This window comes from Streptopelia decaocto (genome assembly GCF_964273445.1).
Source record: "Streptopelia decaocto genome assembly, chromosome: 5".
In the NCBI taxonomy this organism is placed as follows: domain Eukaryota; kingdom Metazoa; phylum Chordata; class Aves; order Columbiformes; family Columbidae; genus Streptopelia; species Streptopelia decaocto.
The window spans coordinates 53,411,202-53,438,479 of NC_138659.1; the positions used below are offsets into that span (position 1 = coordinate 53,411,202).

Below are 27,278 nucleotides of genomic sequence, written 5' to 3' on the forward strand. Positions count from 1 at the left end.
TTTCTCCCCCGTCCTGGCTGGATGGGGTGACCGTGATCGCGGCTCCCCGCCGCAGCCCTCGGCCGCCGTGCGGGGGGAACGAGCCGCCGCTGCCGTCCCACTGCGGGCTCGGGTCGCGGGGCTGCTGCGACAAGCGCTTTGCCTGGGGGAAGACTGCCGGGCTGGCGGAGCGGAGAGAGGAGCCCTCGCTCCTTTGGTTCATTTCCAAACATTTTTGACAGAGGAAGGATGTAATAACATGCCACGGGCAATAAATCATAAGCTAGCTACTCCCCCTGGCTCCCCTCCCCCAGCCCCGGCGGTCCCGGCCCCTCTATAGAGGGAGGGGCGGAGGGGACTCCAGCAGAGCGCCGCAGCCGCCGGGACCAGCAGTCCAGCTCCTGCCTCGCGCCCCGCCAGCCGCCCCAGCATGGACCTCCGAGCCCTGGCTCTGCTCGCCTTCGCCCTGGTGATCATCTCTCTCTCGGAGGGTAAGTGCGTTGCCGGGACGTCGCCGCTCTCCCCGCCTGCTCGCCGCCTGCACCGCTGCTGCTCCGGGCGCCAGGGACCCAGGCGGGGGGCGACGGTCCCACGGAAATCCCCGCTCTTTCCCCCGCTCCCCACAGCTCTCCCGCTCTCCTGGCTCTGGCTCCCGTCGCGGCTCAAATGTGCGCGTCTGGCGATCCCCGAGCGATAGCTGTTGTGAGCTGGAAGCGGGCAGGCTCTGCCTCCCTGGCTCGCTCGCTCACTTTCTTCAAAAGAAGGCTGACTAAAGCGGTCCTCTTTGCCAAACTTATCCCAGATTGAAATCGGCTGGGGGAAGACTTTCTACAGCACTCGGTCTGCAGGGAGGTGGTTTGGTTGCAAAATATGCATGTAGATTTCTCCTTAAAAAACCGAAAAGTTAGAAGAAATGAGAAACATGCCGTTGTGCGGTTCCTTTTCTGTCCTTTTTTGTGATCTATCTTACCTCAATCAGGGCAGAAGTGCGTCAAAGTGGTCACTCAGCAGGAATTCACTGCACCCCCGGCAAGGGTGCAGGGAGAGGTTTCGGAGGGGCGCGGAGAGGTGCACCGACGAGAGGTCTAGGGAAACACGGGCTGCCAGCCGACGAGCGCTGCCGCGGCGGCAATTATCGCTGAGGCAGCGACATTGGGGCCGCCTTTCCCGCACCGCGGTGCAGCGCCGTCTCACAGCCCGCCCGCCCCACGCCAAGCCCCGCGGTACCGCCTGTCACCCCCAGCCGCAGCGGCAGCTGGCCGGCTTGCTTTCCGACTGCCCGCTCTGAGACCCGCCGGGCGCGGGCGGCCCCGGAGACCGTGGCAACCTGTGCTTCTGGCTCTGCATCCTGCGGGCAGCGGGGAACCCAGTGCCGCGGAGCTCCGGAGGAGCGGGGACCGCGCGGGACAGCCCCACTCCCCATGCGTGGCTGGACGGGGATCCTTCCCGCAGCCTCTGGGCATCTTCCCGGCGCTCCTTCTGCGGCCGGTTTCTAGCCTGGCAGAGATCTGCCACCTTTTGTCCCCTCATCGAAAGCTTGCTAGCTAGGTAACGAGCGTCCTTTCAAACTCCGCTCCCGTACCGTTCTCCCATTCTGGCTCACCGAAACTTGGGTGTTCCCCGCCCAGGGCGGCAGAGGATGCCCTCCGGTGCCCTCTTTGTTTAGCCTGAGAGAGTTAATTGCTCTCGATAATTTTGCCAATGTCTTTCCACAGTGCTGTCCCAGCAGCAGCCCAGTCCCGGTGAAGCACACAAAAAGCCAGCGCAGAGCAAGCACTTCCCCAGAGACTCCCACAGGCAGACCCGGCCAGGTGGGCTCTGGTCCCCGGCGCGCTGGGGCTGCGGGCTGGGAAGCGATCGCGCAGGTGGCGAAGGCAAACCCCGGGGGCCGTAGGTGGCAGGGCCAGCTCCGACCCCTCGTTCCCCGCCGCCACCAGCCCCGCGGAGGACACGATGTTCGGGCACCCAGAGAGGGCTCTCCTCGCCCTTCGATGTGGGTCTGCAGCGAGGTGGGGGAGCGCTGCCGGCCTGCACTGGGGCTGCAGCCCGGATGGGAGGCACAGGCATACTGGACCGGGGCCGGCGGGGGCTCAGGGGTTCCCCATCACCTCCTCTCCCCTCGGGCAGCACTTACCGCAGGGCAGAGGGGCTGGTGGAGCCGCATGGCTGCACCTCCCTTTGCTCCCTGCTCTGCGGCACTCCTCAGCTGGCAGCAAATGGCAGTAGGTATCTTCATGACAGAATAAGCATGCCTGGGACCTGGCTACTTGCGTGAGGAAATGGCATAAAATGTTGGAGAAAAACTAGCCTAAGGAGAGAGACCCCACCGGCTTGCAGGGATCAGAGTGAAGTTCTTTGCCTACTACTTTGCATGCCATGTAGTGCTCTCAGCCCTGATCCAGATGAGGGCTTGCAGGCCTACCTTGTTCTGAAGGGCAGGTGAACTCTGAATTCTTCCTAGCCACTGTGATAAAGCTGTATCTGCCTATCATAGCCTCAGTCTCCAGGGAAATTGAATTGTCTTTAAAAGTTGCCAGCCCTCCCCTGATATTGACAAATTCACCCTTGGATGAACAGAAGTAAAACAAGGCTTCCATGAAATGTGTTGTGTGTTCACGCTCAGCCTGCTTGCCTGGATAGAGCTTCCCTCTCCATTCAAGCGCCCCGAGCTTTCCAGCTGACACAGAAAGCTACTGATGGTAACTTTGTGGCAGACATGGCAACTCACTTGTTCCTTTACTGTGCCCAGTTCTACCCTGAGTGAGGCAAGCCAGATCCCAATGAGGTACCATCCAATGTTGGTAACTGGCCACTCTGTGAGGGAGGTTTTTGCAAGTGCTTTCTTGCTAGACAGAACTTGCCAGCAAAAGTGGATATTTAGAGGCAGCAAAACTCAGCTTTGAATTAGAAAACAATAAAACTATTTATTATTAAAAAAACCCCAAACTACTCAACACCAAGAACCTTTCAGATCCTTCTAGTCAAGATCAAAAGAGGTGTTCTCTTTTTCTTTTTGTCTGAGGAAATAAGGGTGAAGGAATGACATTGAGATGTCTGAATAGCCTCTGGCTCTTCTGTAACTTTTGACTATATTGACCCTTTTTAACCAAAAGGGCCAGACAGACAAAGGTCTTAAAAGTTTTATGTGCCGAGAGTTTCATGAAAACTAGTGTTTTAAAGTAATATTGCAATTAACAGACTACATGAATTTATCCTGCTGAGAGCATGGCTTCAGTGTTGCTCAGTGCTTGTTAGACGTCAGAGAACCCACAGAGCATTAACTCATGCAGTACAAATCTGTAGAATAAATGACTTAATCAGCTCTAGTGTGCATGGAACAATTTGTTTCAAATTTTAAAATGAGATAAGGAAGATGTTTGCCAGCCTCAGGGTAAGACCAGAAATATCCACTTCCCAAAATATGGCCCCCAAATGGCCCCTTTCCCCTTCTACTTTAGGATGATAGGGGTTCATGTGTTGGGAGATGCCACATGCACTAGTTTTCCCCGATTTTAAGTCTTGCTGAGAGCAGAGTGAGATACAGTCGAGCTCTCAGAGCCCAGAGTGTTAGAGGGACAGTGGCAGGACATGCTGTTTTCTTCTAAATGATGCTGAGAACACAGTGCCTGTGCTGCTGCTCTGTGGTGCTTAGTGCCTGTTGCTGATCATCACTTGGGGGCACAGAAAGGCTAAAGGAGTTCTTGTGCTGAGAGGGGAGCTGTCATTCCACCTCACATTGGGGTGTCAGAAGAACACTGAATGTTGGGGCTTCCCTTCTTTCTTGCTGTGTTGGATGCCAGGGAACAACTTTTGGACTCATGGATGTGTTACTCATGGTTGAATTTGCTCTGCTGCTAATTTCAAGTGATGGGATTTTAAGTTCCTCTCCCAGTCTCACAGAGGGCAGGGCTGCATTCCCAAGTCACAGATCTGAACAGTTCATCTCTTGCATCTTTAGGATAAAGCTTGCTTACACTTGGTTGGTACAAGCTTGCAGACCCTCTTCCACTACAGCTGTGCTGAGCATTGTAGTATGACTGCATTCAATTTCAGCGTTCCTTTCAAATACAAACTCACTGATGTGTAGCTATCAGGCACAGATTTGCAGTGGGAAATCCTAGTGCCTTTCTCTTTCCTTTCCACATTAACATTAGTCAGTCTAGTGCATATTTGTGAGGCTCACCCTGCAGGTGGGACCTTCTCCTCCCATTTATTAACTCATAGACAATATAATTGTTTGGTCTGCCATAAAACTGATAGAACAAGTCCTCCAGTCTTCTTAACTTATAGGACAGATCTTGGTGTGAACCTGGAGGAACTTTGCTTCCACTGATGAATTCCTCTCATGTCTGCCTATCTGCCTGTGTGATCTGATTCTGGCTCATCTCTTAGTAGAGACACCTGGAAAATAGGGTTTTCCCTTCTGAGAACAGGGTGATTTTACCATGTTGTCTGAAGTTATATGTGCTAGAGACAGGCCGTGTGCAATCTCTGTGGATCCACTGCACTTTGAAAAGCTGTCTCTTTTCTCACCTTTCTAGATGGCAGTTTAGGGATTCCAAGCCTTTCTCTGCTCTTTAACTCTCCATCTGTCTTAAAGGGAACTGGATTTGGATGCTGGGTGTGTGTCTGTGTGGCTAAATAAACAGAGCATCAGATTGCCTTGTGGGATCTAAAGCCCTGTCAGATATAGATCTGACCATCTACAGCGTGAGCCAGACCTTATGGGTTAGGAGTATGAATTTTAATTCCTCCCAGAGGCTGAAAACTTCTCCACTGAGAAATTGTTTAAAATCCTAGGCAGCTCCTCCTAGATTTCCAGGCAAGGCTTCTGTGTTTGTATTTTAGTGTGCATGGGACTTTGAAGCTTACATACAGAGTGAAGACCTTATTTATGTGCACTTATTTGCTTGTAATTAAGTTCTTCCGTGGAGAAATCCGGTAGCCAAAGGACTGCATCAGAGGCTGTGGTAAGAGCCAGGCTGCTCAGTTCTGCATGCATATTCATTGCTGATTTTTAGCCTAGAGGGCTAATCATTAAGAATTAATCTGTGCCTAGTGCTGCCAGTGACGAGACATCCAGTCTGGTGGTCTCTGATTTGTATATGAGGAGCCCACTGCCCGATAAATATCTCCGCGATTACTGTTACTTTGCCACCGGGTGGGAGTTCAAAAGACTCCAAATCTCTCCTGTGAAATCACTGTGATCTCGCACCTCCTCGTGTGAACATCTCGTCTGGGAATAAAGGTTGGCTGTAGTGGGAAAGGTCAGCTGCTGGGCCCTGGGAAAGCCTGAAAGACTCAGGGCTTTTCTGTAGCCAGTAAGTCCCCCGTGAAAAGCCTGCACCTGAGCTGAGCCGTTTTGATCTGAACTGTTTGGAATTCATCGCTTTCTTCTAGCTACCTTCTAATTTGGCCTCGGGTCAAAATCATTTGGCAAGAACAACACTGAGGACAAGTGCCCCCTCTTATGGCCTTTATCTTGTCTAATTACCAGGAGCATCACTGCACAATGGAGCGGTTCCTTATTCTAATCTCTTCTTCTTTACTTATCTCCATTTTCTCTCCCTCTTCTTTTGTTTTCCAAAATCCCACGCATCATTATTGAAAGGCTGGGTACTGGGGTAAAGGGACTGTGCTGTGAGCTGTGGGCAAATGCCCTCCCAAAGCTACAGCTTTTCGATTGCTTTTTTCCACCTGCATATTTGGAGGGAGTTTCTGTCAGCCCTGGTCTGTGTATCTGTGCTGCTGACGGGGGAGCAAGAGGGAGTAATGTGTCCTTTCTCTCCCTGTGTTTCACAGAGAAACCTGTCAGCCTGACTTACCGGTGCCCATGTCGATTCTACGAGAGCAACGTGGCAAGAGCCAACATTAAGCACCTCAAAATCCTCTCCACACCCAACTGCTCACTTCAGATTGTGTAAGTCTCTTGCTCTTTTCATCTGGTTGCAAATCTCAGGTGTCAAAAGGAAGAGTCACAGAGCTGGTTCCTGCTTTGGTGGCTGCAATTCAGTCTGTGTGTCATGCTATTATTTCCAATTCATCTCTTCACCCGATGTGTCACATACAGCTGGATCTTGCTTTGCCTCACACAAAGGATGTCCATTGCCTTAGATGTGGAACTTCACACCTTGAGAAAAAGACTTTACTATAGTCTGAGTCTCCTAATGCTCCACTTCTCCACAGAAAGGAGATAAACAGGGAAAAGGAACTCCCAGATTTTGTGTAGCCTGCACAGGAGGTACAGACTCTTGACATGTGCTGACCTGATCTAGGAACACACCAGGTACTGACAGACTCTGGTAAATCACAGATCACAACAGGACACAGATTATATGTTCCCCATGGAAAATAACCTCTTTGTTTTTGCTGTAAAAGAAACACTGATATTCAGAAAAAAAATAGGGTTGTAGACTTCTGAGTATGTGTGTTTTTAGGAAGGTCTTTTTGGTTCATTTGTTCATGGTTGGCCTCCTCTCTGCTCTCCCAAAATTTAGAATCTTCAGAAGAAAAACGTTAGCATTCATCTTTTCATTGCAAGGGAGCCCTACTGCCATCAGCTTCTGTTAGTCTCTGTAACAGGGTCTTAGTGACTAGAGAGTGTTCCTGTTCAGTGCTCCTAACACTAGTTTCGTCTTTGATCCATGTTGAGCCCTTCCAGTTGTAACTTACCTTCTGTGGAAATCCATCTTTTGTCATGCAAAACATTCTTGTACTCAGAAAACTGATGCAGTGGCATGAGATTTCTCAGGAATCTACAGATAGCATGCATCCATTCATGAAACAGTTTTTATTCATATGATGTTTTCCTTTTTTAAACCACCCTGGGTAAATCATATACTTTTTCTCATGCATGCTTCTGCCTTAGGATTTGGTAGAAGACAGTGAGAAAAATGTAAGCCTCAGCTGAGAAATAATTTCCTTTCGCAAAAATGGCAAAACCAGCTGTGACTAACTCTGATCTCTACCTATAAACAATTTTAGAGGCAAGCATCCAAAATGCAGTAGTGTATGGATTTGTGCTCTGGGATTGTAAATGGATGTCATAAGGGTCCCAGCACTAAGACTTCGTAGAGGATTTGGAATTTTCTGGAGTCATTTCAAGAAAATGGCAGGCATTTAAGACAGGATAGAGTAGACATTTGTCTCTTAATTAACATGGGATTATAGTAATTAGAAATGCATAGGAGCATGAAATGCAGAAACACAAGCAGTTCATGTTTGCAATATGATTTAGTGGCACACAGAACACATGCACCTATGGTTGTTACTTTAAAAAGTAAGGCTCTTAAAAACTTACCTCCAAATACCCCTGAAACATCATGAGTTCAAACTAGGTCTTTATCAAAACAGAAGCTGAAACGGAATCAAAACTAACATACGAATTTCTCATACTGGTGGTTGTAAGCACACTCTGAATTTAGTGGATAGGCATTTTACAGTGGAGGTGTTAATTAGAAGCTACTGTTTTCAGGAATAGAGAATCTCAATGAAATCAGATAGTTTCAAATTGTTTGGGTTTTTTGTTTGTTTGATTGTTTTTTGTTTTGTTTTGTTTGTTTGGTTGTTTCTTTTGGATACTTTTGCACAACTACATTCCCTTTTATGGTTGAAGGGAATTGTACCTGAACAAAAAGCCTAAGAGCAGGCTTTTGTCTTTGCTTCTGTTGGAAGTCATCTCTCCAAATTCAGGAATCTGCTCTGTCAATGTCTACTTCTACAATGCTCACCCTAATTTTCCTGCTTTTCATTATGGGGAAATAGGCATTTTTTGCATGCAATTAATTGCATCTTAAAGTAGACACCTAAACCAGTTCAGATTAATACTCCATACAATTGCCTAGGTCTCTGCCATGACTGTACAAGGAACATGGGTTAACAGGCTCAGAATTAAATGTCTAAAAAAAATCCAGGGTGACAGGAATTGCATTGCATGTGGCCTAAGGCTGGTTACATGTGCTTTTGGTTCTGTACCCTGTGAGGCCAGCTCAAGAGTTCCCAGGCATTGCTAACATCAGCAAATCCATTCTTGCTCTCTGTTGGTATCACTCCACTGGAAATACTCCAGCTTGGCACTGCTGTAAGGGAAATATGAATTAGGCTCATTCATCTTTTTTATTGGCACAGGGCTTGCAAGACTGAATCTTCGATGTGTTTATGTTACAGCTGTGTTGTTGCATAACTTCAGACCAAGGAGCCTTTTTGACCTGTTACTTCTTACACCATAGTTTCATATTCTGCAGATTTTGTTTTATAAAGCGGGGAACATTTTGGCTTCCATCCAGCAAAATACTTTAAAAAGCACTGAACTTATTCTTATAGGCATTTCCATGAAACTGCTGTTTAAGAGGAAGTTTCTAAGCAGCTGGAGCAGTGGCAGAGCACTTTGGGGAAAGTGGGAGATCACAGATCTCTCAAGAAGCCCTGAGATCCCTGGAGGGTCAGACCTGCTGAAAGGCTATTTGTACTGCTTCTGTACAAAAGACGCAGATAGCCCTAATGCCAAATTCACAGGAAACTCAAATTAGCTAAACAGTTTGGTGTGCAAAGTATGGCTTGGATACTCAGGAGAAACCCCTCAGGAGGTTTCTCCTTTTGTTTCCAGTGTGGTGCAAATACATGAGGAAAAACTTGCCTCCGCCACTATGGTACTGCCAGTTGTCTTCCTGCCTGCAAACTGTTAGTTCAGACTTGTATAAAACAAAAGGCTAATGAGTGATCAGACCCTTTCAGAGCATCCAAGAGGTATGATTTGGTGTCTGTCCCTAAAACATGTGAAACTTCAATTTTGGGTTGAATCCAAAAGCTGTTATTAATTAATTAATTGAGAAAATTACCTATATTTACCATGTCAGTATTTCCAAATAAAATTTAGCTGTTGTCAGCACTGAGCTCATAACAGCCCAGGTATGAATTGGAACACTTAGATTCAAATTCTGTATCTGTCCCATCCCCACATGCGTTCCAGTACAGACCACAAGAATCAACATCAGAGACAGATGGTACCAGTGCTTTGAAACCAGGGCTATTTATAATAGGTACCTCGAGGATGGTGGGCATAACCCATCCTCTTCATGGATTAGCTTAGAGCAGCACTGACACTCAAGGAAGACATAGCTCTACTGTCCCTAATAGAATTGCAAACCTGTGTGCAAAATCAGGCATCGGGAGGTGGGTATGGACTGAGGAGTATCACACACTAGACTCACTCTGACTTTTCTCCTTTGGCAGTGCAAGGCTCAAGAGCAACAGCAAGCAAGTGTGCATTGATCCCAAGTTAAAGTGGATCCAGGAATATCTGGAGAAAGCTTTAAACAAGTAAGGCAAGAGACAAATGGACTTAACACCTAACATCCAGAGTTATTAAAGGGTAGAACATTAAGGGCTGGCTCCTACCATATGGACAAACTACTCGTGGAATCAGATATTGTTTTGAAGACGGGTTTGGAGTTGACCCAGTCTGTATTAAAACAACGGCTTCTAGTATATCCTAAATGTTAAAGGGAGAGTTTTCCCAGGATTTGAGGCAAAATCTATCCTAATGAATCCATTCTGGGTTCCCCAACTCGTCCTCTTTTTTTAAAAGAGCCATCCTCCCAAGGAAAATACTTCCTTTATACCCCCTATTCCTCAAGCCAAACTACAATGAATTAAAAATCTATATTGTTCCAGTTTCTTTGGAGCCCCTTCTCCATGTTACACTGGGAGTCTGCTTGCACAGGCAGCTGAGGCTGAGGGGGTCTTCATGCTAAATATTGTTTCTGTTTTGATAAGTGTGGAGTGCTATTAATATTGGCCAAGGCAAGATGTGCTGCCATGAATAAGGCTCTCCCGCATGGCCAGGGGAAAACCAGCCATACTGGGCAAATTCAAACTTTTAAAATCTATTTTTATTCCCTTTCAAAGTGGGTGATCAAGGCTATCCCAAGGTGGACCCAGCCTATCTTAGTTCAATTTTACAGTAAGCAAGAGCAGCACAGAGAACATTTCTGTGCTGAGCAGCAGGGGAGGGCTCCAGCCTTCCTGGGATGACTTGTGATGGTACAAAACATTTCCTTGCTTGCTCAGGCCCCTGCAATTGATCCTGCAGCAGTATTTTGGCCAGCAAGTCTACCTGTGCACTCAGTATCCCTTCCACCCTTGCCACCACATTCCCACCCCTCAGTAACCGCTGTAACCATGCTGAACCTTGTGCCCCTGCATCTGTAGGGTAAAGACAGAGCTGGAATCCAGTCATTTGCAAAAGCAATGCATTCTTGGAGAAATGTGAGGAAGGGTATGACCCCAGGGCAGATGTGAGGCAGTACAGGTAGCTGAATGCCTTCCACTATTTGCTTTGCAAACGCATCTGCCAAACAAGGGGTAGAGTTGGAAAAAAAAAAAAAAAATCTTTGTTCCCTTGTGCTTTTACAATAAGCAAGGCAAGAAATGCTTCCAGAGGTAGAGAGATTCCTCCATGTGGCCCATTCAGGATCACACTGGGGCCAAGAGTGAGGAGGAGGAGGGAAGGAAGCCAGCTAACAAACTGACTGGGATTCCAGCTCTGACAGCTCATCCCACCTCATCTGATGCTCAGTGCCTTCTTTGCTGCCAGCACTCAGCCTCTTGTCCTTTGAGCAAATTCTCTGCAGAGTTAATCCAGGTTAATGCTGCCAGGATGGCTTTGGATTTAGGCACAACTGAACCTAAGAGCAGGATGTGGCTCATGCTGACTATCCTAGGGACTTGGGCTACTTTGTTTTCCAGCTTGGGAAAGTTCTCAAGCTCCTGCCTAAGTTTCTGCTTGCTATCAGCCCCAATGAACCCTTGGTGCTGTTCATAAGATCTGAAACTTAGGAGGCACTTAAGAAATTTGTAGGGTTGGACAAATGTGATTATGTGCTCCGATCCTGCCTTCCTAACTTAGGGGAACAGCTCAGCTGGTACATGTTCTGCTCTCACTTCCACTAGTGAAGATCTAGGGCCAGCTCTACTGAAACGAGTGAGCCTGTGCCTGATCTCCAGCCAGATGCTGGGTTTTGTTTACCTAATGCTAATCCAGAAGCAGTTCTGCTAATTTGGTGGACTTCATCGTGGTTTACATTGAGTAACAGAAGATAATTTGGTCCCAGCTCTGCTGAAATAAGATGACAGGAAGCATGTATCTCCATCACCTAATCCTGTAATCATGACATTGTTTTCATTTTCCAACTAGTAATGATAGCACCAGTGGCATTTTCATGCTCCACGGACAGTCAATGCTCTGTCTGTAGTATTTTCACAAGGCATGTTTTTGACATATTTTAGTGCACAGCTTTGTCTTCTTCAATGAAATGTACTTTGGAATATATTTATAGCGCATCAAACAATTCATATATTTGAATTGGAGCCATATGAATGTTGGTAGTTTAAAACACCGATATCCCTCTAAACTACTAACAACTTGTAAAATAAATATATATAGATCTATAAATGTTAATGTAGCTATCAATTTCAATCAGCCATATATTATATTTTTTCACTTGTACTGAAATTGTATGAAATGTGACATTACCCTATATGCACTAGCAATAAAATGGCTAATTGTTTCATGTTATGAAAACCCAATTGTAAATGGGAATTTATTTTTCTGGAATAAAATCAATACATTTTGTAGAAAGAACTCTTGTAATTGCTTAAGTAAAATCCAAACTGTCAAGACATTTTAATCTATACCAGTGCTTCAATATGAGAATATCTTTTGTGTTATAATCTGCAGCTAAGGGTAAGGAAAAGTTCATAGAATATAGTAGTCCAATACAGTTGATTGTGAGACCAGAGATGGTTTTTAGTAGGGAATTTTTTTGCTCACTAATTCTGCTTAGCCTTTATTATTGCTTGATATTCATCACATCTCCATGTAATAGACACACTTATGAGACATCAATAAAATACATTCAGGCTGTCAGGAATCCAGATTCATTAACTGGCTTTAAAAATCATTGTGCGGCTGCTGTGGCCAACACCATTCAATGTTCATCCATTTAATAGACAAGGGGCAAATCAGTGTTTTCTTGAAATATCTAACAGACCCTTTATCACTTCCAGGCGATCCCAGTCATCATTTACAGTATATTGACTGCCTTTCCTTTTTTCTTCTCCCTTTATGCAAGGATATGCAAAACCATGCCCTTGCAGACTTAACACAGCCCAAAATAAACAGAGACCAGCTTGTCCACTGCCACATTATATAGTCCCACCTGAGAAGTTCTCTCACTCTGAGATGCTGGAGTCCATTAAGCTCAGTGGCTACTGCTGGCATAGACGAGAGAGCTGATGGATTAGGAAAAGATAAAAAAGTCAAATAGGAAAAAACTTTCCCTTGTGCCCACTGGGAGAAAGGAAACTCCCAACTCCTAGGAGCTGGCTGTGATGGGAGCCAAACCCTACTGCTGCCATCTTACATAGTGTTTGTAAATCCTGGTGTGGCAGCTCTTCCTAATTTCTGACCTCATTTCTAAATAAGGGCTCAAGTACATGATGCCAAAAAACTACCTCCCAATACCCCACCACACATGTGCTGGGGTATAATGTAGGTGACTCTCTTTACCACCTTGTTTTAAGGCACCGAATGCTCACAAATCCTATAGAGTAGCCACTGGTTCTTGTTGATGGCAATGGGAATGCTGGGTGCGAAGCCAGAAATCCAGTCTTCCTCTGCTTTCATTGTAGCTCAGGGGGTATTGTGTGGATAGTGGGGCTCCTGGGTGACAAGTTCTGGCAGGCATTTTGGGGAGCTTTGGTGTTTTGGGTAAAAGAGTTGTTCTGGCCTCAGAATTTGCAAATATCCTGTCACCAGGGCACTTTCATTTACCCAGCATTCCTCTGAGGCAGAGGGTATACAAAAGAGGATGTTATAATCATTTGCACCCTGCCAGCAAGATGGGAAGGGATCATAGGATAAATGTGAATAAGGCCTTTGTATATGGATAATTCATGGCAGTCTTTTTGTATTTTTCTTTTAATTTAGACCACGTCATCGCACTCATAAAAAAAAGCAACAGAAGAAACGGGGCCCACTCTGCCCTTCCCGTGCAACACCACTAAAGTCTCCAGGGAGGAAGAATGGTAGGAAGCATTAGTTTCTGAGCTGGGATATCTCATGTTCAAGTCCCTGCTCTTCCACTGACCATCCTATGTGATCCTGGGCAAATATATTAGCCTGTCCAGACCTCCATCATTTTCTCATATTTGTAGAGGATAACATCTGTAACCTCCCTGCAGAGCAGTATTATATAGATAAAATTACTAAAACAGGGTCAAAGTTCAGCCACAACAAAGGTGGGAAAATTTTCCCATTTTAAAGGTAGGAAAATGGACACCTAAAGAGGCCAAAATAACCTTGAGGAAAAAACAAAGTCAAAAGAGGTTAAAGGTTTGGAAGCCATATTACTTCTAGCTGGCCATATTCTTCCAATACCAAATTGACAGATTTAAGCTATAAATAACAGCTGTGAATTTGTCACTGGTGTTTTTTAATGACAAATGCAGCACTAGGTGGTGATAACATGATCTGATGCATTGGTGACTGGTTGACACCTGTCCTATGGGAGATGCTAGGCAAGTCCCAGAGAACAGTGTTACATATGCCAATGCTTTGAATGTCCCAGTTGTTTTTTTCCACCAAGGTGTTGTGTCCTGCCTTTCTGCACAAAAAGAAGTAGGGTTACTGGTGTGGGATATTGGCAAATGTATCTTCAAAGGGGAAAATTTTGCTCGTGACTTAGTTACCCTCTTTATACCCAGATGAGTTTTCCAAGGCTACCTTCAATGAGAGTAGCCACAACTGTCTCTGGCTGTGGTCACACAGTCTTAGCTGTCCAGCAGGTTTTGAATGGGAAGTTTGTCCTGATCCTGTAGGCTAGACAAGACATGCTGGGACATCAGGGTTTTTGAATACCTGGTGTTTAGCCTCTAACACTTGTAACTCAGCCTTAGTTACCTCATCTATATTGAAAAGGCTGATCAGCCTAGACCAGAAGTAAGGGTAACTTCAGACAAAACCCAGAGGCCACCAGCACAGCCTGGCTCCCTGTTCTGAGTGAACCCTGCACACAATACACTTGCACTTTGCTGTGATGTCTAACCCACCACTCCCCCTGGGTACCATGCTCACACTGAGCATGGGAGACTTGATTTGTCTGCCTCCTACCCTGAGCTCCCTGCCTTGGCACTTAATGCCTCACACATTTACTGTGCAGCTTGTGGCTGCTCACCCTCCCTGCCACCCCACCTTCCCTGGGCAGCTGGTCACCATGAGGTGTGATGTGCTCCCTAGCTGCCCACAGCAGGTGAGGTCTCAGAACAGGGAAGCCACAGGGATGGCTTCTGGCTGGGCAGTACACTCTGCAACCTCTGGTCTACAGTCAGGACATGGTGGCAGCTGAACACCAACAAGAGCAGAGCGTGGGCTGTACTCTGTGTTCCTTCATCCCCACAGAGACATGGCACCCTGTGGAGCTGCAGTCCATGATCTCCAGCACAGCTGTGGGGTAGGGGCACGTAGAGGAGGCATTCCAAGTGTCACTTGTTCCACTACTGGGCTGCTTAAAAATTTTTAATCCCTCCTTTCCCTGGTAGTTTTTGTTTTTGTTTTGTGTGTGGTTTTGTTTTTTTTTTCCTCCTGAGTCTCTTTGCCCACTGATAATTCTCTGCTCTGACTTTCAAGTCCAGAATAAGCTTCCTAGCCAGCATCCCTCCTAAGTTAGCTCTGAACACCTTACTAACTGTGATGAGCACAACCTGCCCAAAATAACTCCCATTGCTGGCATTGCCCTGCTGGGTCCCAGTAGCTCCTTGTGGAGAACTTTCCCCAAAATACTTCGCAAATACTGGTTGGAGGGGCTGCAAAAGAAATGCCTTTGTGTTAGTCCAGACACAGATTTGCTGATTGACTAGGCCTGATATCAAAGCTTTTGCAACTGAAATAAACCTTAATAGTGTTTCACTCTGTTCTTCATCAACAGGAGGTTCAAGATGTAAGAGGCAAGCATTGTAAGCCGTCTACAGGATTTCTTACTGTAGGACCCAGAGAGCAGATAACCAGTATTAGGGAATGAATACATTTCACTGTTATCATGCAGCACAAAAGCAACGCTTCATGCATTTCCAAAGGATTTTTTTTTGTTTGGGTTTTTTTGTGATTTTTTTTTTTTCCCCACAAATTGGCTTGCTTTCACAGTGCTATTTTTATATCGTAAGATGTAAGTATTTGAGAAAAAATATGTTTTTATACAGGTTGTTCTATTACCTAGCACTGAGGGCAGATATGAATTTAAACTAACCCTATGTTATTATATAATATTTTATTTCCTTTGCTATGTAGAGGTCCTGCTTTATTTAACTTTCTTTTGGTTCATGCAAGTCTCCTGGAGTTTTAAACCTAGAAGGACATGAACTGTACAGTGCAATGATGTTGTGTAAGTAGTGGGGGAACTCCTTGCCTCCAGAAGTCATCAAGGCCAAGAACATAGGAAGGCTAAAAGGCATCAGTCATTGATGAAGGTGGATAGCATTACTATGGGTGGCATTTATAGGTATATTGAGTAAGGGATCAAACTCAGGTCTACAGGGCTGAAGCCCTTCTCTGAAGACCAGAGACCTTGGTTACAGCTGTGAGCAACTGGGTCAATGCAAGGTGCTAGTACTTGGTTTGTAACAGTTGTGTGTTTTAGGAGCCACAACACTGGCCTGATGTCACCTGGCATTTCCTATGTTCCTGTGTTTCTGATGACAAATTTTAGCACAAAAAGGAATGGGTTATTAAAGGTCTAACCACACGATCATGTTGGAAATCGCTGGAGCAGTCGAATATGCTGCCATGCACCAGGTGTCTCTTCCCACCCATCCACAGGAGGTGGCGTCAGCTCATCTGGCTAGCTTTGCACTGAAATATGCAGAGATGCATTCACATGACCCTTCACCAACGATGCTGTAGCCTTGTCTACTGAACAGTCACACATACACGAGGGCAGTAACATCTCTGATTGCTCTGGAGATACCTAGAAGAGGATGTCTGGCCACATCTTTGGCAAAAAGAGATGCCTGGGCAAGAGATGGTCTGCCTAGTTTGTGGAAGGAGTGGTGTTTCCCAGGTGTGGAAATGAAGGCTGACACTCACTGTTCACCAGTGGTCATGGCCCTGTTTGCTGGTGAACAGGATGGCCTCTGCAATTTCCTTTGCAAAGTACACCTGGGGACAGGTACCACTTCTTGCACCAATTCCCTCTCTTAGCCAGAAATGTCTTTCTCCTGATTCTTACTTGGATATGCACTGTCTTTGCTATATAGTGTATGGAAAGACACTTGGAATACTGCAATAATCACATTGCGCTCTGTGGCTGGATCCAAGGGAAAACACATTTGTGCAGCACAATGCTTGTGTTTGTGTGTATCTGTGTGTGTATTGTAAACAAAAAGATGTTATAAGATTGTACTTTTTTTGAGCGGGTTGCTTCAAAAGGAAACCTCCCTCTTTGCAGCCTGTGTTGGGAACATTGAGTGTTTCACTAAGCACTCCGTTTTGTGGCAGGCATCTTCGGTGCCTAAGAGGCACTTTGGCTAGCCAGAGACTACCTTATTTCCATGTGGATTCAGGTAAAAATCTTTGAAGTATTTTCCTCTCTGCAAAACAGTGCTATTACAGAGAGTGCTTCAGTTGGGACCACATCACCTCATTTGCTTTAAAGAAGAAATCAACTGCTGTGCCTAAAATGTATGTGTTATGATTTTGACATTCCTTCTATTATTATCATTACCAACTTGATGCTTTAAGTATATTGTGTCTCTATTTTGAAAGGTCTGATACCACTATACTTGATGAGAATTGGAGTGTTGATTTAATGTCAGTAGGATCAGATTGTCTGTTGTAAAGGTAAAGACAGAAAGAACTGTTATGAGAAAACCGGAGTTTCTTGTCTCCTCCCTGCACTGTACTTTATATCCCAGGGTCCATCTCTTGTCCCCACAGATGCACCCACAATTGCTAGTGGTTTGTCAGAGGTGGCCACTTGAGTGTCAAAGCCAAGAATGACTTTGGGGAAAGCGTGGAAGAATCTTGGTTCTGACACAGATGGGGAGCTTGTCCTTTTCACCCAGGACAGTGCATTCTTCACAGGTGTTTCCCATCCAAGGACAGCTTGAGGTCTGATCAGTTCTCATTGGAGTAAACAGATAATTAAATAATCCTAATTTTGATTCAGCAGCATACCTTGCTAATGATTATAGAGGCCATGAAGACTTTGTTTTTAGGGGAAACATAAGTTTTCAAGGGAAAAGATGGGGTGGGTAGATGTGACTGTACAGTCTTGCCAGAGCCCTGCTGCAGGCAGTGCTTCGTTAAAGGGGGTGCATGTGGGGTCAGCGCCAGCAGGGAAAGGTCTCTGGGCACAGGCCAGCCCCACATTACAGCCTGGGCAAACTGACTGCTTTGATAGAAGCATTGAGATGGGCAGTGCTGGAGCACCCTGGCCAAACCCTGGGGTCTCAGCTCTGGACAGTATAGCCAGGTAGTGGAGGTACTGCAGGAAATGGGGTCACCTGACAACCTTCTCTTCTGCGGCACACTAGTGGGCATTGCAGGGGCAGATTGTGCTAAAGGGAGGGCATTTGCTCCTGGGAGAAATGCATGAGTAGCAGCAGGAAGGAAAGGGACTCCCTGCAAGGCTAGGGAGCACTGACTGCCAGGTGGTGGTTGTCTGGGTGCCTCGTGGGCTCGTTGCCTTGGGCACTTCTTGGGACTTACACTGTGACCTGGGCCCTGACATGGCTGTAGGTAAGACCACTCAGGGCATGGGGCTGCTCTAGGGAGCCAGCACCATGTCCCTCCCTGGCCTGGAGCAAGGTTGAGCCCAGTGTGAATGCGGGGTTGTCATAGACCTGGCCAGGAGTAGATGAAGACTTAAGTGAGAACCTGGTAAAAGGTTTCTCATGCTTTGGACCAAAATTCAACCTTGAGTAGGAAGCTTTGCTTTTTGCCTGACAATATTTTCATGATACAATGGGAAGAGCAGCCGTTCCCTTCACACTAGTGAAATCCATCACTTGGCTACCCCACACTCCCTGTGCTGTCCTGTGCATGGCACACTAGTCCTCCCTTGCAGACCATGGTCTTTGCAGGTTAAAAAGCATTAGAAACCCGTTCAAGGAGAGCACTAGGGTTTTCTCTCTGCCTTTAGATGTTGACCAAAGATTGAATCAGAGCAAGGAAGTGTGGGCAGATGGGAGTGACATGGGGACCGCACATGAAAAGAAGGAGGGAAGAGATAACACTGAATTGGTGCTGAAAAAGCAGCTTCCATAAATGTGAAATCATCATGTGTGGTATTTTCAAAGTGCAGCTGTCGAATCCTATGGTTGGATTTTTTTCTTTTTTTAATAGAATTAATGGTATTTATTGCTGTGCCAATTTTTTATTTATATTAGCTTTACACTTGTATGTATATCTTATCTGAATTCTGCCCAAGGAAGGATGAAGGGTGACTTTTTGATATGTTTTTAACTAAGGTGTTTGAACAAAGGTGACTGTTCATTTTGCAATGAAGGCTATATTTGAAGTGAAAGATACACATTTTGTGGAAAATGCAGTTCCTATAGAAGTTTTTCTTGCTGTTTCCCCTTTATTAGCATCTAAAGAGTCCTTTTTTCTGGCAACTTGTGAGTGATGTGATCTATAGTAACCAGGGGGTTCTGAGAACTCATAATCTAAAATCTGAATTATTTTCTTTACCAACCTACTATCAAGCCAAGCCTTGTCTGCGAACTTGAAACTGGTGGCCACAGAGAAGAAAACGTGTCATGATTAAAGGGCTGCATGAACCTCCCATTTTCCACTCCTTAAGAACTCGGTGTTGTCAGAATGTGGTAAATACTGTATTCTATTTTTTTATTAAGTAAAAAGAAATATCTTCCCAGATAATGTGAAAAGGGTTTTGTATTTGTGTTCCTGTATGGCAGCTTTTATGGAGGAGTTGTATTATGCTTTTGAAATTACTCCTTTCATAGAATATTTTGAAAATAAACACTTTTATATTGTTGTAATTTCTCCCATAAATGTGTATGCACTTAAAATTTTCTTAATAAAAATGTTTATCTAAATGAAATTATTACTTGTTTCTAATTTCTTTCCCTCACATACAAACAGCTGTAAGTTTCACAACAGAAAAAACATTCAGATGTAGTTTAAGTGTCCAGTCTCAAGGATGCTTCTGTGTAGCCCCATGGGCTCAGACTCTGTGTGGGGAACCTGAGACAAAGTGCCCACAGCATTTGGCAGGGAGGGGCAGTGTAGCAGACTCAAATATGCCACCTTTTAAAGGAAAGGCTTCACCATTTTCTTCCTAAACAGAAACCTAAACTTTTTTTTTTTCTTCCAACTTGTCTCCTGCAGCAGGTTGACTTCAGTGGAACTGGGAACCTTGAGCTGTACTCACTCCAGCAACAGGGAAGCCATCATCATCTGTGCTAGGGAAGGGATGGGAGTTTCTCTGAAGAGCCTGATGGGTGATGCATTTGACAAAAGAGCAGATCTTGTGAACAACACCCTCCTTTGGGTTGCTTTTCTAGGGCACAACAGGGTTAACCTTCAGTTTGAAGTGAGGAATGTTTTTTGAAGCTTGTAGGACTGGCTTGAGATCCTGGAGGTGTAACCCTAACTTGGATAATGCCATAGGGAATTTGCTGTGAGCTTCAAAACCTGAGTTGAAAACTGGCTTTTGTCAATGCCTTCCCTCATCTCTGAGTCCCCATGGCAGGAGGGAAGTGTTTCCTCAGGTCACCCTGCTCCCTCCAAAGCTGTCCTGCTCAAACATGCCAGTTTTCCTCCATTCATCCACTGCTACACAGGTGAATCGCAGCACCACAGGCAGCTCTCGCTGGAGCAAAAGTTAGGGGTAATGTAATATCTCATAACAGTGAAACAGTGCTTAAGCCTTACTGAGCTTCCTATTCAATAAATATTTCTTGGCCAAATTGTTGCAAGGCAAAAGACATGTAAAAATGGAAAAAGGAAGCTCAGATGACTGATTATTCCTCTGCAAATCCAGCAAGGATTTAATAAGAGATTATGAAAAATTGAGCAGGTAATTGTGAGTGCAGATGGTCAATGAGAGATTCCCAGGCCACTGGGAAATCCACTGTGAGTGATTAGCTACATTATATGTTAATATCAAGAAAAGTCTCCATGTTACATAGAGTACTTTGCTATGACTTTCATCAGGTTTTTTCTCTTGAATGTGGAAGTTTTGGTTCTTAATTCCTCAGCAAAGCATCATGGCAATGTATCTGTGAACTGCCTAGGAATTATTGGTGAAACCACTTTATTAGCACATCTGGCTCTCTTCATAGGCAGATTTCCAACATTTGCAAGCTGAAGTAAATCTGCGTTCATGGTCTCAGCCATCCTGACAGAAGACAGCATGGGAAATACTCCTTCTTGGGACCAGCTGGGGATGTTGCCACTGAGGATGTTGCTCAGGAGCTGCTGTGATGCTACATGACAAGGGTCAGTCCCAGCTTCTGGTGAATATCTCCCTGTTTTATAACCAGGTCATCCCAAGAGTCCCACAGACAAAACAAGTGCATAGCTTTGAGACTAGCAAAGGCAAAATGGAGGAAAAAAAAAAAAAAAAAGAAAGAAAGAAAAAAGAAAATAAAGGAAAAAAACCTCAAAACCAAACAAACACAAAAAAGCAACCAAACCAAACCAAAAAAGGAAGGTCTAGAACCTGAAGCCAGAGAAATTAAAACTGAAAACAGATTTCTAATTGTGGAACAGATTAGCCTTTGAAATACATTCCAGAAGAGAATGGGGGGAAGAACCAGTCTTTCCTATGTCTTCAGAACAGGTCTGAGCACTGTTGTGGTGTTAGCCACATACAGCTCCCTAGGCTCTCAGGGGACACAGGGTGAAATTCTGTTGCCTCTGTTACCAATAGGATCAGATGAGATGAGCTAATGATCCCTCTGGCCTCAGAAATCCATATGCAGAAAGCCCCGGCTCCAAGGGAACATTCCTCAGCCTGTGATTAATAACACCAGTACATCATCAGCCATCCCAGCTCTGCTTGGACCAAGGCTGATGATGAGTCCTGCTGTTACACAGGAAACAGATTTAGGGTAAAAGGTCTTTGGTCATGAAGGTTGCCCTTCAGCTGCAGGGGCAGAAGCATGGCAGTGAGACAAGGCTGCAGCTCTGTCCCTGGTCCATGCAGCCCCAGACTCCGAGGGGGTGATTTGCTCACACAGGTCCCCTCCAGCAGGAATGCTCACACTGGTGATTTTTCCGTGTATGAAACCCCCAAGTTTCTTCCTTTGTCTCTTTTTTCCCCTGACTCTTATTTGTCCTTCATTCTGTCCTCTGGCTCTTTGAGGATTTCCTCTTTCCTTTCAACTGCAGTTGACACAGCTCAATCAACAAGTCTTGCTGTTTTAAAGCTGTCTGTCACTCTCTGCCAGTCATCAGCACTTTCTTGCTTTCTCAGCCTTGTGGGTGCTCTCTGGCTAGGGCCAGTGGTCCATTTCCACTCTCTGAAAGAGGTGGTAGGACTTTTTCCTTTCTGTCCTTTGCAGCCACTGTATCAGAGCAGGATCAAGGGCCCTTTAGGAGAGGAGCTGCCTGAACGCTGCTGCTGAGCTCTTTGGCTTATTTGGTCTTTGGCTCATGCCTGAGCATGATGTCTGATCCATGTGCCCCTGCCTGCCATAGCACCATCCTTTGTCACTTAAGCGTGTCGCCGGCTTGGGCGCCTTCCAGCACCTCCCTTTACTGTTGCGCACAGTAGCTGCTGAGGAAATCGGTGACCTGCTATTGCTTCCTTCCCACTGCCAGCAAACGGAGACCCTGACACTCTGGCTTTGTGAGCTGGCAGAACCAAGAGGGTGCTTTGGGCTTTTGGCAAACCCAAGCCAGACCATTGTGGCTTGAATGGAGGGTGAAGTTTAGCACAGTCTGTCAAGAGGTGGAAGAACACAACCTAAGGACAGAAGGATAGAGGTTTAAAATGCTGCTGTAGCTGACTGAAATCTCAAAAACATGTGTGATTCTTCCATCCCAAAGATCTGCAATAACTTCCAGCTGCCTAGTGTGCTGCATGATTTATTGCAGTGCTTGGAAGAAGATTTTGGCTGTGGTGAAATATGTTTCTATGTTGCCTGTAAAAACAGCAAATCTGAAGAAAGGGTTCTCTGGATGTTGTTCAAATTGCCAGATCGCCAAGTCCTTGCACACAGTACCACAGAAATATAAAACTAATATAAATTTAATATCTAGCACACGCTATCTGTTTGCCTCTGAACACCACAGAGAGACTTAAAATACTTCATACTACATTGTACAATTCTTACGCAAAAGGAAGACTACTTACATGAGCAAGTGCCAAGCCCCATTGCATAGCCTGGCTCAGGTTGTCTAAATTAGAGCCTTCCCACAAGGCAGAATACTAGTAAAATAATTCTGCACTAAATATTTGGAAAAAAAAGGAGGAAAAAGAGAGGAAAGAGCTTTTTATTTCAAAATCTAAATATGAATGCAAACAGGAATCAAACCACGTGTGCCAGACCTACAGCCACAAAAGCAGCTGGATGACTACTGTCATGCTAAGTGTCCACGTTCAAAATGAAGGTCCTCACAGTAATTTTCATTGCTTTCCCCAGCCTGGTTATCCCAGTCTTTCTCCTTCCTGCATCTTCTCCTTAGCAGTAGCCTGCTAAGTGATCTACTCTAGCTTTGTTACTGATGGACTGGTACCCCTCCCTGCCCTTGAAATCCTGGAGCAGACATCTAGTCTTACCAAGGAAGCGGGGAGATCCAAGGGGCATTTCCAGGATATATCTATTGTACAATCTTGTACTCCCCTACTCCTGCATCCCGTCTCCTTGTTTGATTTTCTCTCTGTCCACTAGTATTATAACTGGGAAAAGTCCCCACTGTTCAGGAGTTGCATAAACACAGAAAGATAAAGTCACTCCCTACCTGATTGATTTCATGGTTGAAGATCTGCTCTGCTGGGCTCTTAATCGAACATACATGTTGCAAGGAGTGCAAGTTGCTATCTCTTCGTTGGGTGTTGGAGAAGCATCACACCAGATGTAGGATGGCTTGTTAAGCAAGTGAAGAAGTACAGATCATCTAATGCCACATTCATCTCTTTCACCATATGTAAGATTTGGTTAACAGAAAGTATTTCAGTTCCTTGGAGGGGTGGAGTAATATAAAAAGATAATGGAGAAATGACAAGGAGAAGCAAGGTTTCCCAGTCATTCAGTTACAAGAGATAAAGCCTGGAGAGGGATGCTCTGCAGGCGGGAGATGAGTAGGTCTGAGTGGCGCAGCTTGCTCTGCACAGTTCCCACGTGGCTTGCGCCCATGTGAATCTTAGCAGCGCTCACCCCGTGTATCACTGTTTTGGGCATCCAGCCATCAAGGCTCCTCCCCTTCTCTCCATTGCCTTCCCTTCCCCTCCCTCCTTCCTCACTTTTAACTACTTTAAGATTTCTGTTTCCTGCTGCCATATTATTTGTTGCTGACTTTGGACATTCTTTATTGCCTTTCATCAGGCTTCCCAATGCTCATACACTCTATGATGGTTTGGCCTGCTCTGCCTTTTGTCTGTGCAGAAACAAAAGCTTTATCTGTTGCCCAAAGACCATGGTGACTTGAGGGCTTTCCTAGTGCCAGCACCTAATTGCAAACAAATGGAAGTCCCCTGCTATGTCTCCAGCCATACTGTGCCTTGGTTGGGAGGGCCTGATTCTGCTCACTCTGCACTATGGGACTGGTGAAATGCTCTTGATTTACAGCAGTGTCTCTCAGAGTTCCATCTGGCCTACAGCAATCTAACTGCCTTGGAATAGAAGGCATAAAAGCCAAACGATGCTCATGACATAAATATCTCAGATGTCTGGTTTCCCTTAACATCAATGAATAAGGGGCAGCTGATTGCAATGGGCAATCTGGACACTCTTCAGAAAATCCTCACAGAGCACAGAAGCAAATGGCATGACGTTTCCACGGCATTTCTGCCTCCTTTGAAACCCACAAAGGGACCATCACTCCATGACAGAGACTGCCAGAGAGAGCACACGGAGCAGGGCATTAGGCTGCAAATGTGTAGCTCACATGCTGCACACAGACACTCCTCTCCCCAGCATGCAGAGCTGCTTGTAAATTAAACTTTCACCCAGGAAAAAGAGGGAGAAATTATTAATAATCTGACATTTGCTTTATTTCAAAGCAGGACAGAAAAAGTCTGAATATCGTGTTTTTCTAATGGAATGGAAAACTTGGAAATAATTCAATCAGGAAATGACAAAGTAAGTTGTTCTGCTCAAATTCACAGAGAGCTGGGTTTGTCTAAGTGTCATAATGACTAATAGGAGTTGTAGTTCTAGCAGTCCACCCCATCCCGGTTTTCCCAGGTTGGACTACATCTCCTATCCTTCATTGCTGCTGTGGCCCATCTATGACTTACTGGAACACATCAGCCAAAGGTGTTTCATGGGGTTTACAGTTTCTCCACAGCACCTGCCTCATAAAAGGTAGTGGGAGAATGAAGAATATGGGAGCTGGGACAGAGACTGAGCACGATGGATTTAATCTGAAATATTTTCATTATGATTTCCCCCCTTAGCAGACAGTATAAAATTTTTTGAAAAATTCCCCTGAAAATCTTCAGTTTCATGAAAGCTATTTTTAATTGCATAAATACTCTGGCAGAAAATTCTCAATCACCTCTACATTTCCTGACAAGTTATGACTTAGCTGCTATTCATTGTTTTTTTTGCCACTCTTCAGCTTATTCAACTTCACTGGGGAATCATTCTTCGGTATCAATCAGTAGATGAACAACCCCAAGTCCTGCCAGCATTATTTCTTTCTCTGTTGCTCTCAAGAGCCTCTTTGCTCCTTCTTCTGGTGGTCTGCACAGGCTCATCCCAAGCAGCAATCTCATCACCCTGTGTGAGGGCAGGTAGCAGATAAAGGAGAGGGAGGATTATTCTTGCCTGCTCTCCAGCAAACAGATCTGGATTTTTTTTTTTGTCAGGCTGATTTTCTTGGAATCCAAACATTCAGTGGGAACATGGCCATGCTGGTTAAACTTTAGTGGGAAAGTCCATATGCTCTGAGGTAACTTTTTCATTCTCTCTCAATAGTGCTCAATTGTTTCATTTTCATAATATTGAAACCTCTAGTTGTGATAAGGTAAAATGGCTTGTTTTGACTTCACTATTTTAAACATGACCTAATAATATAACACAGCAGAACAACATCAAAAGTAGATGTTTTTATGTTTTTGAAATTAAATATAGTCCCAAATCAAATAATTTTGTGGAAATAGTTTTCCTGCAAGAAGTCATGATATTCTGACTTCCCCTGAGCCAATTAGTAATGGAAACAAATGGCAAAACATCAGTAGTTCTCAGGAAAAAAATAGATATTTTTTTTTTTTTTTAAATCAGTTCTAACAGCCTCTCCAGACCATGGTTTTGGAGAGAGGAACTTAAGAGGAACAGAAGACCAATTTTTCCATCCAGCCATGCTGAAACATTGAGGGTGAATCCCTGCAGTGCTTCTGGGGTCTGTTGCTAGCAGCAGGGAGCCTTAGTGGTAAGAAGGGGAAGGTACGAGGGTGCCCAACGATGATGCTCTGGCAATATCAGTGCCTGAAAACTGTGGAAAGCAGCATGAGCAGCAGCCAACCTGGATGAGTCTTTCACGTACATTTCCCTCTGGGGGCTGTTCTGCAAGGGATTTGAATTAGGTGCAAGATATGAATCTACAAATGTGGTATTTTTGGTCATGTTGCCTGTTTTGTATTAAACCTCTGCAGCTTAGCTTCTTTCTTTTTCTTTTTTCCTCCATTTTAGCAGCTGTGCAGGGTGCAGAGCGCTGCCTTAACGTGCCTTAACATAACCAGAAAAGAAGACAGAAGAATTATAGGAGTAGGGGAAAGGTGTAACATTCTCCTACCAGAAAAATATTTGGGGTGTCAGTGGTGGATGGACTGAAAGAGTAGAAAGGCGTTAATCAGAGAAAAAGGCCAAGTATCAGATTCCAAGTTTTGTCCATTTTAGAATTAAGGAAGAGCCTCTACAGGCAAAAAATAATAGAGCTGATTTCTGGTTTTCTGTGAATCCGAGAAGGAACCCACAATCAGATATGCACAGTACACCCATGTCCTTTAGTCGTTCTTGGTCTATAAATTCAGGACCCAGATCACTGAATGCTTTTACTCATCATACAAACCAGTCTCTGTAAAAGCAGAATGAGGTCCAAATGACTGCAAGTCATTTTGTCAATCTAGGGAAAAAAAAAAGAACAAAAAGCAAACAAACAAAAAAACCCAAACAAAACAACAACAACAAAAAACCACCAACAACAAAACAACAAAAAACCCAACCAACCAAACAAAAACAAAAAAACCCCAAAAAACAACAACAAGACAAAACAAAACAAACCCCCCACACACACCAAAAACGCCCCCACAAAGAAAACAAACAAACAAAGAAACAAAAAACCTCAAAAGGCCTAAAAAGTTTCAGGTATGTAGATTTAATGACATGAAGAACAAAGTCAGTGGACTTATTTTGGATTTATACTGTATAACCAATACCAGAACTTTGCAAAGTATCCTCCCCTTGGACTGTTCATTGCTTTGTTTTACTTTAGGATCTGTGGATCCTAAGTCTTTGAACATTTGCCTTCAGAGAAATTAAATTAGATTATTGGTAGCTTTCATCCTGCAGTCCTAGTTGCTCAGACTTTGGCAAATGTCCTTCCACAGAGGAGCAACCTTTGGGACCTGCAGAATAAAATGCAGAGAAGGCTGAGACAAAACCCACACTAATACACTGTGAGGAGTAACAAAACAAACGACTAGAGCTGGAAGGTGTGCTGTTCCCCAAACACAGAGATATGCCTGGTCTCTGTGAGTAAGGTGGGTGCTGCCATGTTCCACAGCAGCATAATGAGCAATGCTCTGTGCTGAATCTTTGTGCAACAAATTCATCCCAATGCATGGAAGATCATGAGAGGTCATGGCTATCGGTGTGTGTGCGTTTGTTTTTTTGTTTTGTTTTTAAGCGACAGTTTTGATATGGGAAAGAGGAATTTCTAGGCAGGTGTTGATAGATTGTAGTTAGGGAAGATTTTCACTTCTGAGAAGGTGGGATTTGCTTAGGGGGATAGCATAAGCAACCCAGGATGTGTAAGAGCAGTTTGCTCTCTGTTTCTCTCAGGGGCTGCATCTTCAGCAAAATGGTGTCAGATGCTAAATGTCTTCCTA

General features: G+C 44.9%; 1 protein-coding gene across 2 annotated transcripts; it reads left to right on the forward strand.

Moving 5' to 3' along the window:
* The first annotated feature begins 296 nt into the window (after nucleotides 1–296).
* Nucleotides 297–19,097, forward strand: CXCL12 (C-X-C motif chemokine ligand 12). 2 transcript variants are annotated; one of them, XM_082054500.1, is made up of 5 exons: nucleotides 297–470; nucleotides 5,782–5,899; nucleotides 9,211–9,297; nucleotides 12,968–13,065; nucleotides 14,964–19,097. In XM_082054500.1, exons 1-5 carry the CDS (start codon nucleotides 410–412, stop codon nucleotides 14,993–14,995), a joined length of 396 nt encoding a protein of 131 aa, XP_081910626.1. In that variant the 5' UTR covers nucleotides 297–409; the 3' UTR covers nucleotides 14,996–19,097. The 2 variants fall into 2 exon arrangements, with proteins under 2 accessions (XP_081910626.1, XP_081910627.1); XM_082054501.1 differs by lacking the exon at nucleotides 12,968–13,065 and having other exon boundaries at nucleotides 309–470.
* The last annotated feature ends 8,181 nt before the right edge of the window (nucleotides 19,098–27,278 follow it).